The following is a 13,135-nucleotide window of genomic DNA, read 5'->3' as shown; positions in this document are numbered from 1 at the left end:
TGCAAAAATTTCAGAGTTAAGATGTAAAAAAGCCTTTTTCTTTTTTCAATAGTTGTTAGAAGGAAACTCTGAAGTGCTGCTTCTCAGAAAAAAAATTTTTTGAAAAGGAAGAAATACACGCAGTTTTTATATGAATTTTGCTTCTCTTTTGATATAAATTTACTCTTCCTTACATTTCAAAATACTTTGCAGTTCAGTAATAGGTCTCATCATTCCTTTTACAGAAATGTGAAAATTCAGGTATAAAATGAAGTGATTTGGTTGCCCTGGAGTTCAGTGAGGCATCCACAAAAAAAGTTTGCTTTCTGCACTAGTTCAGGACTTCAGTCATTTAAGCATCCTTCAGATTTCCATGCAAAAGGTTGGATTCTAATTCATGGGAGCACCTTTGAGACTGATTGAGGGAACCATTTACCCGCTTTGTAACTTGTGCCATGCACTTCTTGTCTGACAAAAAAATCAAACCAACTTTTTTTGTTGTTCCTTTTTGCTTGTCTTTATTAAATTCCTTTCTTTTTAGGTTTTATCTTTGTTTCCTGAACTCCCAAAGCTGTTTCCTTTCCTATTTATAATTGTCCTCATAATAACATCATACATCTTCTAACAGTATCCTGGGATATGATAGGTATATACACATACTTTTTTCTTATGCTTTCATTACTTCCCTGCAGAATTTAATGAGCAGAGGCAGCAATGGTGGAAATGGGCTTTTTTATGATAAAGAATTTTTTTTTTACTCTTCAGAGAAGACAGTCAAAGAAGGTGCCTTGTAATTGGAGCAGAGGAGGTTGACCATGACTCTTCCTTCCTGAGAGGTTAATTTAATAATTTTAATACTTGAGAACACACCTGCACCAAAATATCCAAAATACATTGTTTAAAATGGACAGATGAACTACTTCTCTTGGCCCTTGAGAACTGTGCCCATAACCTGGCTACATTTTTTGAGCTGTGAGGAGGTTTATGGTAGCACAGACCAAATAAATTGTTTGCTGAGAGAGAAACCTGTGGTTAGTATCTGCTCCTGTGGCCATTTGCACCAGAGATGGAGAGAAAGGTAAGGCAGGGTAGGATTCAGAGCTTTTAGTTCAAGCATTCCATTTGTAGTGGGACTCAAAGTAAACACTGGGATGTGCAATTCATCGATGCACAGTACTCCCTTACCCTTCACTGTCTACCTTCGCTGTCTGCACATATTGAGAGCCACTATTCAAGTCATGTTTTTAGACTCCACATTTATGGAATATAAAAATTAATTAAAATAATCTGCCATGCTTCAAAAAGGTATTTGAAATAACTGTATGAATTTAATGTTAGGTAATGCAGAAGATGATGAAAGGCACCACTGGGGGTATGAAAGGAGGAAGAGAGTGAAAGACAAGACTAGTCAGAGAGATGGTAAATTTTAAATGTTACTTGTATTGCTAAGAATTAGAAAGCATTGAATATCAGGTTTTCTTTTTTTTAATTGTTTTTTACTTAATTTTGTAGCCAGTTCCTTACATTGAAGGTATTGAAGCCTGAGGTTTAAACATGAAACAAATACAGCTCAAATATTTAAAACTAAGAAAAAGGTTTCTGCAACCAGAAATAAAGAACTGTATTTTTTTTTTCACTTTGGAATCAAAATCTGCCTGTTCACATAATCCTGGGGGTTTTTCCCCTTTTCTTTTAATGTCCCCCTTTTTTCTGAAACTTTACAGCATTGTGCAACTGCATATCCTTTCTAGAAAAACTAAAATGGAAAACACTTTCCTGAACTCAATTAGCTATTGATAGATGAATGCATAGATCTGTCAAATGACTTCATTTGCATTGTAGCAAGGATTGGAGGACTTAGCTGACAGAAGGGTATCCCACTGCGCTGTGTAGAGCTGCTCAGATACAAAGAAAGAGGCCATTTCTCCCTCTGAGTTAACAATATAAATGAGAAAGATGATGGATGGAAGAAAAAACTGTTTTTCTTATTTTACAAACTGGGATCTGAAACAGTGGGTGTTGTTTGGCTTGTTTGTTTCAGCAGCAGGACATGCTGAAGCAGGTTGTGGTCAGTAATTTTCGTCTCTACTTGCTCTGCAAATTCCCAGTTCCAATATATTTGTTGTGTTGTGTGATGAACTATATTCGCGAGCCAATCCAGGGTGAAAATAACCTCCAAATAAAAGTAATAATGCTCAAGCTGTCATTGTTAGCCAAAGAAATGCTTACTAGACTATATATATGCTTAAGATAAAGTGTCTTTTAAGAGTTACAGTAAAAATAAGATTTAAGTGATTTTAATTTTCCTACTGAATTAAAAAAAAAATACATGGAGATACATTTCAGTGCTGTGAAAAGGACCTTTTCTACTGTCTTCAGAAGACTAAACTTAACACAGGAAGGCTAAGGTCTAAGTAATAGGAAATGTTAGGAAATACAGGTTTGCAGTTCAGGAGGGGCTGTATTTTATTTGTGAAGCTGTGTTGCCTGTTTATCCTCTGCCTTCTCCCATCACTTCATTTGTGCTGCTTGCTGCTAATGCAAATGTATGCAAGATTAGACAAATCCTGGCAGCCAGTTGATGAGAAGGCAGAATGGTCTTGCCAGGAGAGCAATTAGTCTCATTTTTGTTCTTGCATTTTATTTGTTATTAGGTATTTTCTCTTCTTATTCCTGAGAATAAAGCATTTGGCAGACAGGTGCATCACAGGCCATTCATGTCCCCACTGTCAGCAGTCCAGCAGGCAGGATGGTATTATAGACTGGAGTACATCATTAATCAACTGAGATCACGCAGTAGTAGCTGGACTATCACTTTTAGAAGGGAAGTCGGCAGACATCTCCATAACCAAAAGCACTGTTGTATTATCTCTTCCTGTCCTCAAACTCTCTTACTTTAAAATGCAAAAAATAACTTAGGGCTTCAATAGAGGAATCAGCTTTCTGCTCAGCAGCAGTAGTGCAGGGTGTCATATATACCTTCTATTTTCTCTCAGGTTCTCAAACACCCTGTTTGCTTCTGTAGTTCTCAGCTGCCCATTCCCATTCAGTACTGCCCCCTCACTATTCAGTGTTAGTGTGGCCGCTTCTGTGGCCTGGATTGCAAACCAAAAACTGTTTGAAAATGCCATCTAATTTCTCACCCCTGTTCCCTCCCCTGTTTATTTTAAACTTAATTAGGAACTCAGGTGTTACTTAGTTTGACACTTGATGTGCCCCACAGGTCCCTTCTATGTGCTATATTGCTTAAAAGGTGTTAAAGAAACAGTTATATTTCATCCAGGTCAGTCACCCAACCTCGTCAGCCACACAGAGATGCGGGTGCTTGTGAAGGCAGAGTGCAGGGCAGGAATGAAGGCAGTGAGGCATGGGCAGAGGGCTGAAAGGCTCTCTGGTAGACTGTACTGGAGCAAGTGGGGGTGAAAAGTGCCTTTCAAGCTGTTCTTTGCCCGTGAAGTTTCAGGTACTTTCTTTAAACATTTTGGGACTTCCAGATGCAAATACAAAGGAAGGTAAATTGGACATGTGATCATTTTTTCATGATCTTAAGTAATGTTTTATACTTTATAAATTGAATCAAATTAGGTTTCCAGGTTGATATCTGAGTTTACTGTCTCATTAATGACCTATGTATATGCAAGTTCTAAGCTGAGTAGTAATTGAAGAGTAAAATCTTAAAGCTCCAGCATCTTGGAAAGCATGGAGAAAATACTCCAGTACTGAAGAGATAAGACAGAGGTTGAACTATTATCCCAGTTTGCTACTTGCTGTCTGTTTGAAAGTCAGAGTATTGCCTCTTATTCGAGATTAACCTGGATATTTGAAAAAAGTTTGATAATTCTGTGGGGGTTTGTCATTTTTCTTGTTTTTTTAAATCCCCTTCTTCAATGGAAGATGCCAGTGATGGTGGACGGTCCTATAAAACAGTTCTGGATCGCTGGAGAGAGTCACTTCTTTCTTCTACCAGCTTGTCCCAAGTCTTCCTTCACCTGTCCACATTGGATCGAAGTGTCATCTGGTCCAAGTCCATTCTCAATGCGCGCTGCAAAGTGTGTCGGAAGAAAGGCGATGCAGAAAGCATGGTGCTGTGCGATGGCTGCGACCGAGGATACCACACGTACTGCATCAGGCCCAAGCTGAAGGTACCTCAGGGGAAAGGACTGCTTCCTTTGCGTACAGGACTTGAATAGTTCTTATAACGTACTTGCATATTGCTAACGCTTTCTCTCTTAATGTCCCCTTCTGTTTCTAGGCCATTCCTGAAGGAGATTGGTTTTGCCCAGAGTGCCGACCAAAACAGCGCTCTAGACGCCTCTCCTCCAGACAGAGACCTTCTGTGGAAAGTGATGAAGAGACTGCTGAACAACTAGAAGGGGAAGAAGAGGCAAACTATGATGAATTGGGACAAAGTGAGGAGGAGCATTATGAAGAAGAGCAAGATGAGGAGGATGAATCTCAAGAGGAGGAAGAGATAAGGTAAATAGACTTGTTAAAATATCACCTTGATCATTATTTGGAGTAATTGTTCATATAAACATGTATCTTGAAACTCTAGTTTGAAAAAGATGTTTATTTTTAGAAAAATGGCAGCTTGTTGTGAATTTGGCTCTTACCAAAAGATTTAATACTAACAAAAGCTAGGGCTACTGGACTTGGGCTCACTTTTCAGGATAAAAATTCCAGCTTTGAATGTATGGGTGAGAGAAGGCCATCAGAGGTGCAGTGCTGTACAACTACTTTTTGAATGTGAAGTGAAGAGAGTTTCAAAGAGTAAAAGTTTTCTGGAGAAAACTGGGAGTTATTTTTGTCCACTTTTGAATTTTGGAGGACTAGATACATACAGTATTAGAACATTAGAGAACGCAATCCATCAGAGGCCACATGACATTGGGAAGGCTTAAGGGCTAATGCAGTAGCTGTTTAAAAAAGGCCAACAAACCAAACCACTCGTACCCACTGAAAAAGCCCCCCAAAACCATAACACCACCAAAACAAAACCCAAACAAACAATCCAGGAAAACCTTCTTGAAAAACAACCAACCAAAACACACTACACAATCAACTAAATAATACAAAGTGATAAGCTCAATAAAAATGTGATTTGATATGCATGCTAGCAACATAAAAATTGAAGGAAACTTTTCTGGTCTCAGAGTATTTTTCTTCTCTTTTTTGTACAGTCTTTTGAATTGACTAAAGCAGGGTTATTTGCAGCTCTGACAATTGAGATTTGGTAGTTGGAGAGAATGTGCTTGTCCTCAGGAAATAAATTTATCTCTGGGATCTTGTCTCTCCCCTGTAAAGGAAGGGGGAGTCTTGAGTATTAGTTATAAATACCAGAGCATAATTCTTATAAGTAGCATTGTACAACTGCATTTTATTTATGTAGCTGATAATAATGTTCAGAAATCCTAGTAGTTAACACATGCTGTGAGAAACAAGTGATTTAAAGAAATTGATAACTGATGCTCCAGTGAATGTATTTCTATTGCATAAGCTGCAAAGGTGATCAGAATTCTGAGCTTTTCTTTAAGGTATGTACTCCACATAATATTTCATTGAGAGACCCTGGAGGAGTATTTAAGCTAATGGTAATTATGGGTGACTGACTGCATCGGGTTGCAAGGCAGCTGCTTACCAGTTCAGTCTTGAATGGCTGGGGTTTTTAAATGCTGAATTAGAAAACTGAGGGAAAAGAGACGAATGGAATTTTGTAATAAATAAACATAACTGTTCACTTTGTAGCCCGTCAAAGCAAGGAAGATCTCAGGTCAAGTTTCCATTAAAAATGAGAGCAGCCAAGCTCAACAATCCGTTCTCAAGTCAGAACAGCCAACGTCAGGCAAGATACGCTTCTCGGAGCCAGCAAATTGAATCTTCATCAAAAATTACCAGAAGGGGTTTAAGAAACATAAAATCAGCCTCTTCAGCAGTGACAAAGCCCACTTTAAGACTTAATAGCCGGACCACTCGTCAGAGCCAAAGTTCATTACAAGCAGATGTTTTTGTGGAGTTACTTAGTCCTCGAAGAAGACGAAGAGGAAGAAAGAGCGCTGATAAAACACTGGGGAACAATCCTTCCAACTCTCTTGGGTTTAGAATTGTTGATACTGCAGACCCTGGTGAACAGCTTAGGAAATTTCCAGTTTCTGCTTCAAAGCTTTCTCTTCCTGTTGCTGAACCCAAGAGAAGAGGCAGAAAACGACAATCTACAGGTTAGAGAAATATGTTTATCACAGTGAAATCCACATTCTGTTCCTTGCTAGAATATTTGTGTGGTAGAGCATGGAGACTATAAGTAGTGGTTGAAGGCAGTTTTGCCGCTTCCAGTGAGACAGTTTTTCTTTCATAGTGACAGAAGTGAACCTTAAAATTTTCAGCCATCTGAGATTTATTGTATCTATATTTGAAATTTCATATTTGCACACAATATGCTCTATAATAAGTGGATAGAAAATTTGGAAGTGCCTTAACCCATGCAAATGTTTACTTGTAGCTTTTGTGATTTTATTTTATTAAAGAATTAAACAGTGAAGAACACAGATAGAGGAAAGGTAGCAAAATTTGGAATATACACACAGAACAAGAAACTGCTATCAGAAGAAAAATGTTGTCTGCCTGGTATAGGGCTAACAGTGTCCTTGCTTGTTAAGGTAATACTTTGATGGTAAGAAAATACTTGGAAAGATACAATACCTTGTAAAAACAAAAAGGACCCAGTGTGAGACTGAAGAGTGTAAAAGAGCTTGCACTCCAGTGTAGCAGCCTTGTATTCTTCACCATTTGTCTGTCACTGTTCAGAATTTCTGAGCTTTTCCTTTAACCACCCTGCTGACTACTCTTGAAAGCAGATAAAACCAGTCTGAATAGAGGTTTTGTGAAAGTAAAAGTTAGGAGCAGGCAGCTTATTCTGTTTTTTCTCTAACAGGGCTTTTCTTCAAGTGTTTAACAAATTGTTTTAAGATTGAAATCAGTGGAAAAAAAAATCATGTACAAAACTAATACAATGGAGGAGGCACCCAGCTAAGGCCTGGTACTTAGCATTTTGTATGACAAGAGAGACACTTGAGTAGTAAATGACAAGACTGGACTATAGTTAATACTTCAGGCCAAGGGTTTCAGCCTTTTTTTTTTTTTTTTTTTACTTGTCAGGCTTTAATTTTTATCTAGTGGGGTGTTGGGTTGTCTTTTTTTCCAGAATCATCTCCTCCAGTATTGAACAGGAGAAGTTCAGGACGTCAGGGCGGAGTCCACGAACTCTCAGCTTTTGAACAGCTCATAGTGGAACTGGTGCGACATGATGACAGCTGGCCTTTCATGAAACTGGTTTCCAAAATCCAGGTAACTGAGAGAGCTGTAGAGGGAACAGTAATGGCTGAGTTCTGCTTGCTGCTGGTAAACCTTGGGAATTTACAGCATGGTGCAAACATCGGGATAGAGCCAAGCAGTGGGATTCAGGAGAACTCTTCCATTTCAGCTCAGATATTTGGTGCCAGAAACAACTTTTACAATTGATGTACTATTGGCAAAATTTTAAATACGCTTTTCACTGTGCGTTTTAAAATGTGAAATGCTTTGGTTTGAAAAAACCCAACCAAATAAGTAGAGCACCCGACTGCTAAAGGTAAACTTGTGGTTATTAATTAGTTGAATTAATCTTTAATTTATGCAAAGACCTTCTGAGAAGAAACCTGCAGTAAGTAATAAGATAGAAACAACTTCACACTGATCTTAACTATAATGCAGTAAGAAGATGATTCTGTAGCTTCATTCTTCATTTCCCTCTTGTTTAAATTTCAAAATACTGGATGATAATGTTGGTACCCAAAGTAAGTGCTGCTCCAGAGGTTTTTACTACAAGAGAACTTCCCAAAGCTGCTTTCTGCAGGCTGCGCTGGCTTGTCCATTGTAAGGCACTGCTGGAGCTATCTGACCCTGCCAAAGTGCCTGTCCTTTCCAAGTCCTCTGGGGCAACTCTGCATGAGCATTTGTGAGGATCTAGAGTTTGCTGTTTCAGAGCTCTGCTAAAATTAGCAATGATAAGTGTTTAATGAAGACCTGAAACACTGAGTTCAGAGTCACAAATAGTTGGAAGGATTAATCTGTCTGGACAAAGAGAATGATGTACACATGTGAATGAATAAAGTAAGCGTAGAAGAGGAGAGGAATTTTGAATGAAATGGAGATTGGTGACTGCCTACTAGAGTATTAGAATTATGTGGGGATGGGCAAGAATCTGGTGAATGCAAGGAAGGATGGAGAATTCAACTTCATTTTGATGCTGAAATTGAACTGCTAGAATTCAGTGCATTCTGGTTTGCCTGCATCAATCACTAAGGGATAGTTTCTATATAGATGGAAGGAGAAATCCATACCTGACCCAGGTTTCCTTCATCATGATAGATATTTTGGTTTAAACTTTCAGCTGCTTTTAAGACAATGTAAAGAACACATTGAACGAGCAGTGCACAGCAAGCCAGAAAGAGAAAAATACTTTTCTTTTTAGTAATTATATAAACAGCACTCCTAAAGGGAAAGGAATGAAAAATATGTCAATTTAATTATATTTCTCTACTAATTCTTCCTTTAGGTTCATTTCCAGGTTGCACTTGATCTAGAGTAAAATTACAGGCCATAACCAAAAACTTGGTTTTAAAACAGACATGATAGTGCATGTGGGTATCTATCCTTGGAGGAGGGGAAGTCATGTTTGGATCAGATACCTTTTCTTTTGCTTCTCCCACCCCTCTTTGTGAGACAGTCACCCTAGACTTGGTGCTTACTGGGATTCAAAATTGGATCCAAATGATGAGTATATTTACAGGTTAGGCAGTCCTTCCCTCCCTTGACCCTTGATCCCATGGACGTTGTTCTGGAGAGGTGGTTTCTCTCTGGTACTTGTGTACAGTCTCCTGCTTGCTGCTCTTCAACACAAGTAAATGGAATCTCTGAATTCGGAACGAATAGTGGTGGAGTCAAAATGGTTATTACTCATGATTAAAGAGCTTTTAACATTGTAATATATTACAGGAAAAATAAAAAATTGAAAATATTGAAAACAGTTTTTGTACTTGACAGATGGGAATAGCTGGGACACCATAATGATTATCTGCTCATGCGATTTTCTTACAGTTGTTCACAGGGCATTTAGGAGTAGATTTATTTATTAAATTGCTGGCTAATGTTTGTTGTAATCTGCTGCTTGAATGATGGGGGGGAAAAGAAAAACACTGCCTGAAAAGTAGTGTTCAGTTCAGGGAATGAAGGTGGCTGTGTAGGACTCCTTTGTTTATTTAAAAACCAAACATAAATGGTTTTTGCTGATACATTATTTGCTTTAATGTTTTACATAGGCAGAATTTAAGCTTCCATTTTTTTGTCCATTAATATTTTTGTTTGGATTTTTGGTTTCTTTAGGTACCAGACTACTATGATATAATCAAAAAACCTATTGCCTTAAATATAATCCGTGAAAAAGTGAATAAATGTGAATATAAATTAGCATGTAAGTATTATTTATTGAAAGGGTTATATTGCCTCACTTTTAATGCTTGTCCCAAAATAGAACTGTGTTGGATGATTAGAAAGTTGAAATTGTGTTTGCTTTGGGGTTTTGTGGTGTGTTTTGGGTTTTTTAAAAGAGCTGTTAGTAAAATTTTTAAAATAAAATCTGTTGAACATAGTTCCTTTCCTACTAACATACATGATGAATAGATAAGAAATGGGCTGCTATGAAACTTCTGGTAATTCTCAAGCCTCTAATATCAATGAGTGACACCAATGGAATAATTAGAAAAGGTACTGTTGTTCTTGTCTCTGATTTGTATTTTCTGTATTGATAATCAGAGAAACTGAAGAATGTTGACACGGTACAGCACCGATACACAGTGATAGAAACTTGATACCTGTAAAGACATTTTTGTGTTGCAGCTCTGCATAGGATCACTGTAGTAATTTATTGGTGTCATACTGGTTTGTCAGACTGCTGTCTGATGACTTGAAACATGCTAAATTAATTTATTTTATTCCCTAGCCGAATTCATTGAAGATATTGAGCTGATGTTTTCGAACTGCTTTGAATACAACCCTCGTAACACAAGTGAAGCAAAAGCTGGAACTAGACTTCAAGCTTTTTTCCACATTCAGGCTCAAAAGCTTGGACTTCCAATCACATCTGGTAACGTGGACCACACCACTCCCGCGGCGAAGAAGTCACGAATATAACCTCTGCCTTCCAAAGGATTTTTTTGAGGGAATTTATTACATTAATTAAAATGGATTGTTAAATTACGCAGTCGTCATGTCTATTTAAAGCAATAACAACTGTTTAACCACCTTGAAGTGTGGCCTGCACTATATTCTCAATATAATATTAAGCACTCAGGAGAATGTAGGAAAGATTACCTTTGCTACAGTTTTATTCAGTGTCTAATAATTTTGATAGATGTACTGGATACAGTACTGGTTTACAGAGGTTTTGTACATTTTTAATACATTCATGTGTCCAGATAACTTCCAGAAGTACTTTGTTTTTTCCTGCACAAAATAACGTTGTTTCATCCTCGAGATTTTGTAGGAGCTGTGGTATTGAGGGCTTTATCAACTCAGAGAAAATCTTCTGCTGTAGCACAGTTGAAGAAACTGTGTGTGTTGTTAAAACTTGTTTGAGCATATCTTCTCAACACTAATGAGTACAACTGCATATCTTTTCAAGTACTGTACCAGTGCTGGCTGGAGGTATTCTGTCTGAGTTTATTAAGTAGATATTTATTTAGCATTCAAAGTAATTTGTGAATTTGTTTTGTATTTATAAAATTTGTACTTGGGGCAAAAAAAAAAAGTCCCTTAACTTTTTAAATTTTGGAGGGTGGGGTTTTGTTTGTTTGTTTGTTTATTCCCCTCTGACTTGATAATCAATCAATAAATACCTTTTGTGTCCCTGGCAGTTCTTCTAGCAATGAGTAAATTTGCAGGACTGTACTCTTAAATTTCTACATTCAACTTTGGAAGTGTTCAAATAAAATGACGCATTTTTTCAAAGTACGTTGAGCTTGGACTTCCTCTTGAGTTGTTACACCACCTTCCCATTAACTTACGAGGACAATTTGCTGGAGGCAACACAGCAGAATCTGGTTCCAATATGAGTACCCCAGCCAGCACCCTGGGCAGCTGCAGCACTTGGTACCTGGTCTCTGAGGGATGCAGGTGTCCATCAGTATGTACGGCATAACGTGAGTAGTCTAAGTTGTATGGATCTTTAATTTGGATCCCTAATGTGTAAAGCCTCACAGATTTGTTCAGTTGACCAGCTAAGTATCCTTAGTATGCTTGATAGTTTTATTTGCAATATTTATTAATTTAAATTTATTACGCTCAGTTTGAGTTAATAGGTTTGAATCAATCCTGCCCTCTTGTAGATATGCCATACTCCAAGAAAAAAGTATGGAGTGCAAGTTTGGGGATAGGAGGGAGTGGTAGGAAAAACCGAAACGAGGCTTGCTGCTGCAGCATGTTTATGCTGTTTTTATGTTTAACAGCTTATTTAAAGGGTTAAAACCTGAATATGCTCCTAACAATTACTTGATATGTAATTGTGGACATTCCTTGGCTGCGGTAGTGCTTTCCTTGCCTTAGAGGTGGTGAGAATGGGCATTCTCTTGAGTTTGGGTAATGGATGGCAGTGAGAGGAGACTGATAAGTTCAAAGTGTTGCAGTTGTAGGCTGGGGTTTTTTTTAAATCATAAGAGTGAAAAGGGGGAGGCATGTTGTTCAGAAATGTTTGCTAATACTTACAAGTTTCTGTGGAAGCTTTCCACAGAAAGCTGTCAGTTCAGAGCTGACGTCTGTCTAGATTTATGAGATGTTTTTTGTTCCCAGAAAAGAAATGCTCCCAGTAAAGAATGCTAAATTCTGCAAGGAATATGAGCAGCAGAATCCTTGGTTGCAGGGTATAAGTTGTACTTGATACCCCTGCATCTGTCCAGTCCCGAGAGGCTGTGAAAGTCCTGACCAGTAGGTTGCACAAACAGTTGTGCTTGTTCATGTGAATAATCCCCACTGACTTGAATGTGAATGCATTTTGAGGAGGGGGCACTGTGAGCTGAATAAGTCTATCTGTGGCAGATGTAATTTAAATAATTTCTGTCCCAAACCTACTCCCAGCTGTCCATTCCTATCACTCTTTTTCCAGGATTATTTCTTCAATAGGATCCCCTCAACAATGCAGCTATAATTTTGGGTTTGGATAGAGCAAGTGAGAATGGTCCAACCCAAATCTCTGCTTATGACAATGGTGTTTGTATGCTGTACTCAGTAAAGTTACAAATTTCCCTTCAAGTTTTTAAGCCTGAGGCCTCACATACAGTGAATGTGAAATGCAAGAGCTACTATTCTGCTTTGGACAACTGTGCTTAAAATACTCCTGTCTGCTGTATGTGCAGTTCAGATCTGATTGTCCTTGGCTTTAGTGGTGCTCATGGAGCATGAACCAAGTTCCTTAGAGCAGACTGCCTGATCTGGTACTTTCTTTGAAGCTTTTTCAAACTTCACTGATGCTTTTTCTGAGCTATGTTAGGATATCTTTCTTATGGCCTTTGGGAAAAGGAGTTAATTCTATCTCCGTCCTTGTCCTAGCGGCTGAAATATTCATGCTCCTCATCCATCTTTTCCCCCTGAAAGTGTGTTACCATGATCAGCCATCCCACCTGATGTTACCATTTAAGATCTGTACAGTATCTGTCAGGGGCTCCAAGCAAAGGTTTTTCATGAAGGTGTGAAAATGGATATGGTGAACAGCTTCATCTTGGATTCAGGCTAATGAGGTTGTACCAGGCTCTTACAGAGAATAGGCAGTAGGTTTCATTGAGCTTCAAGTGTAGCATCTGTTCTCTAAGCTTTTTAACAAGATGCAACAGTGAAAGTCTTGCCTTCTTGGTTGCTCCCATAGATCTAAGCCCTGGCATGTATCCAGATACTGCAACACCAGCTGCTTTTCCTGATGTGCAAATTCTGCCCCTTTCATTCATGTCAGAGCTGAGTAACTGCCCTAGGCAATTTCTTCTGATGTTTTTTTGTACATAACTTCAACAGCCATGGGACCAGTCCCTTTGGGTTCCCAACCCAAAGGATTCTCTTGTCCAGGAAGTACCTGTATTTC

At 38.4% G+C, this 13,135-nt stretch overlaps 1 protein-coding gene across 3 annotated transcripts in view; it reads left to right on the top strand.

Annotated features, from left to right (window-relative positions):
- The window catches only part of BAZ1A (bromodomain adjacent to zinc finger domain 1A), a 63,735-nt gene extending 52,713 nt beyond the window's left edge, over positions 1–11,022 (top strand). For 2 of the 3 annotated variants that reach the window (XM_030274640.4, XM_030274639.4), the window contains exons 22-28: positions 1,318–1,398; positions 3,874–4,121; positions 4,232–4,455; positions 5,725–6,194; positions 7,178–7,320; positions 9,397–9,484; positions 10,013–11,022. In XM_030274640.4, the coding sequence (XP_030130500.4) occupies positions 1,318–1,398; positions 3,874–4,121; positions 4,232–4,455; positions 5,725–6,194; positions 7,178–7,320; positions 9,397–9,484; positions 10,013–10,203 (1,445 nt within the window). In that variant the 3' untranslated portion in view covers positions 10,204–11,022. The remainder of the gene's footprint in view (positions 1–1,317; positions 1,399–3,873; positions 4,122–4,231; positions 4,456–5,724; positions 6,195–7,177; positions 7,321–9,396; positions 9,485–10,012) is intronic. The other variant, XM_041716764.2, reaches the window with a different exon arrangement.
- Positions 11,023–13,135: the final 2,113 nt, after the last annotated feature.

Source organism: Taeniopygia guttata, chromosome 5 (genome assembly GCF_048771995.1).
Source record: "Taeniopygia guttata chromosome 5, bTaeGut7.mat, whole genome shotgun sequence".
Taxonomy (NCBI): Eukaryota; Metazoa; Chordata; class Aves; order Passeriformes; family Estrildidae; genus Taeniopygia; species Taeniopygia guttata.
This window is presented reverse-complemented; position numbering and strand designations above follow the sequence as displayed.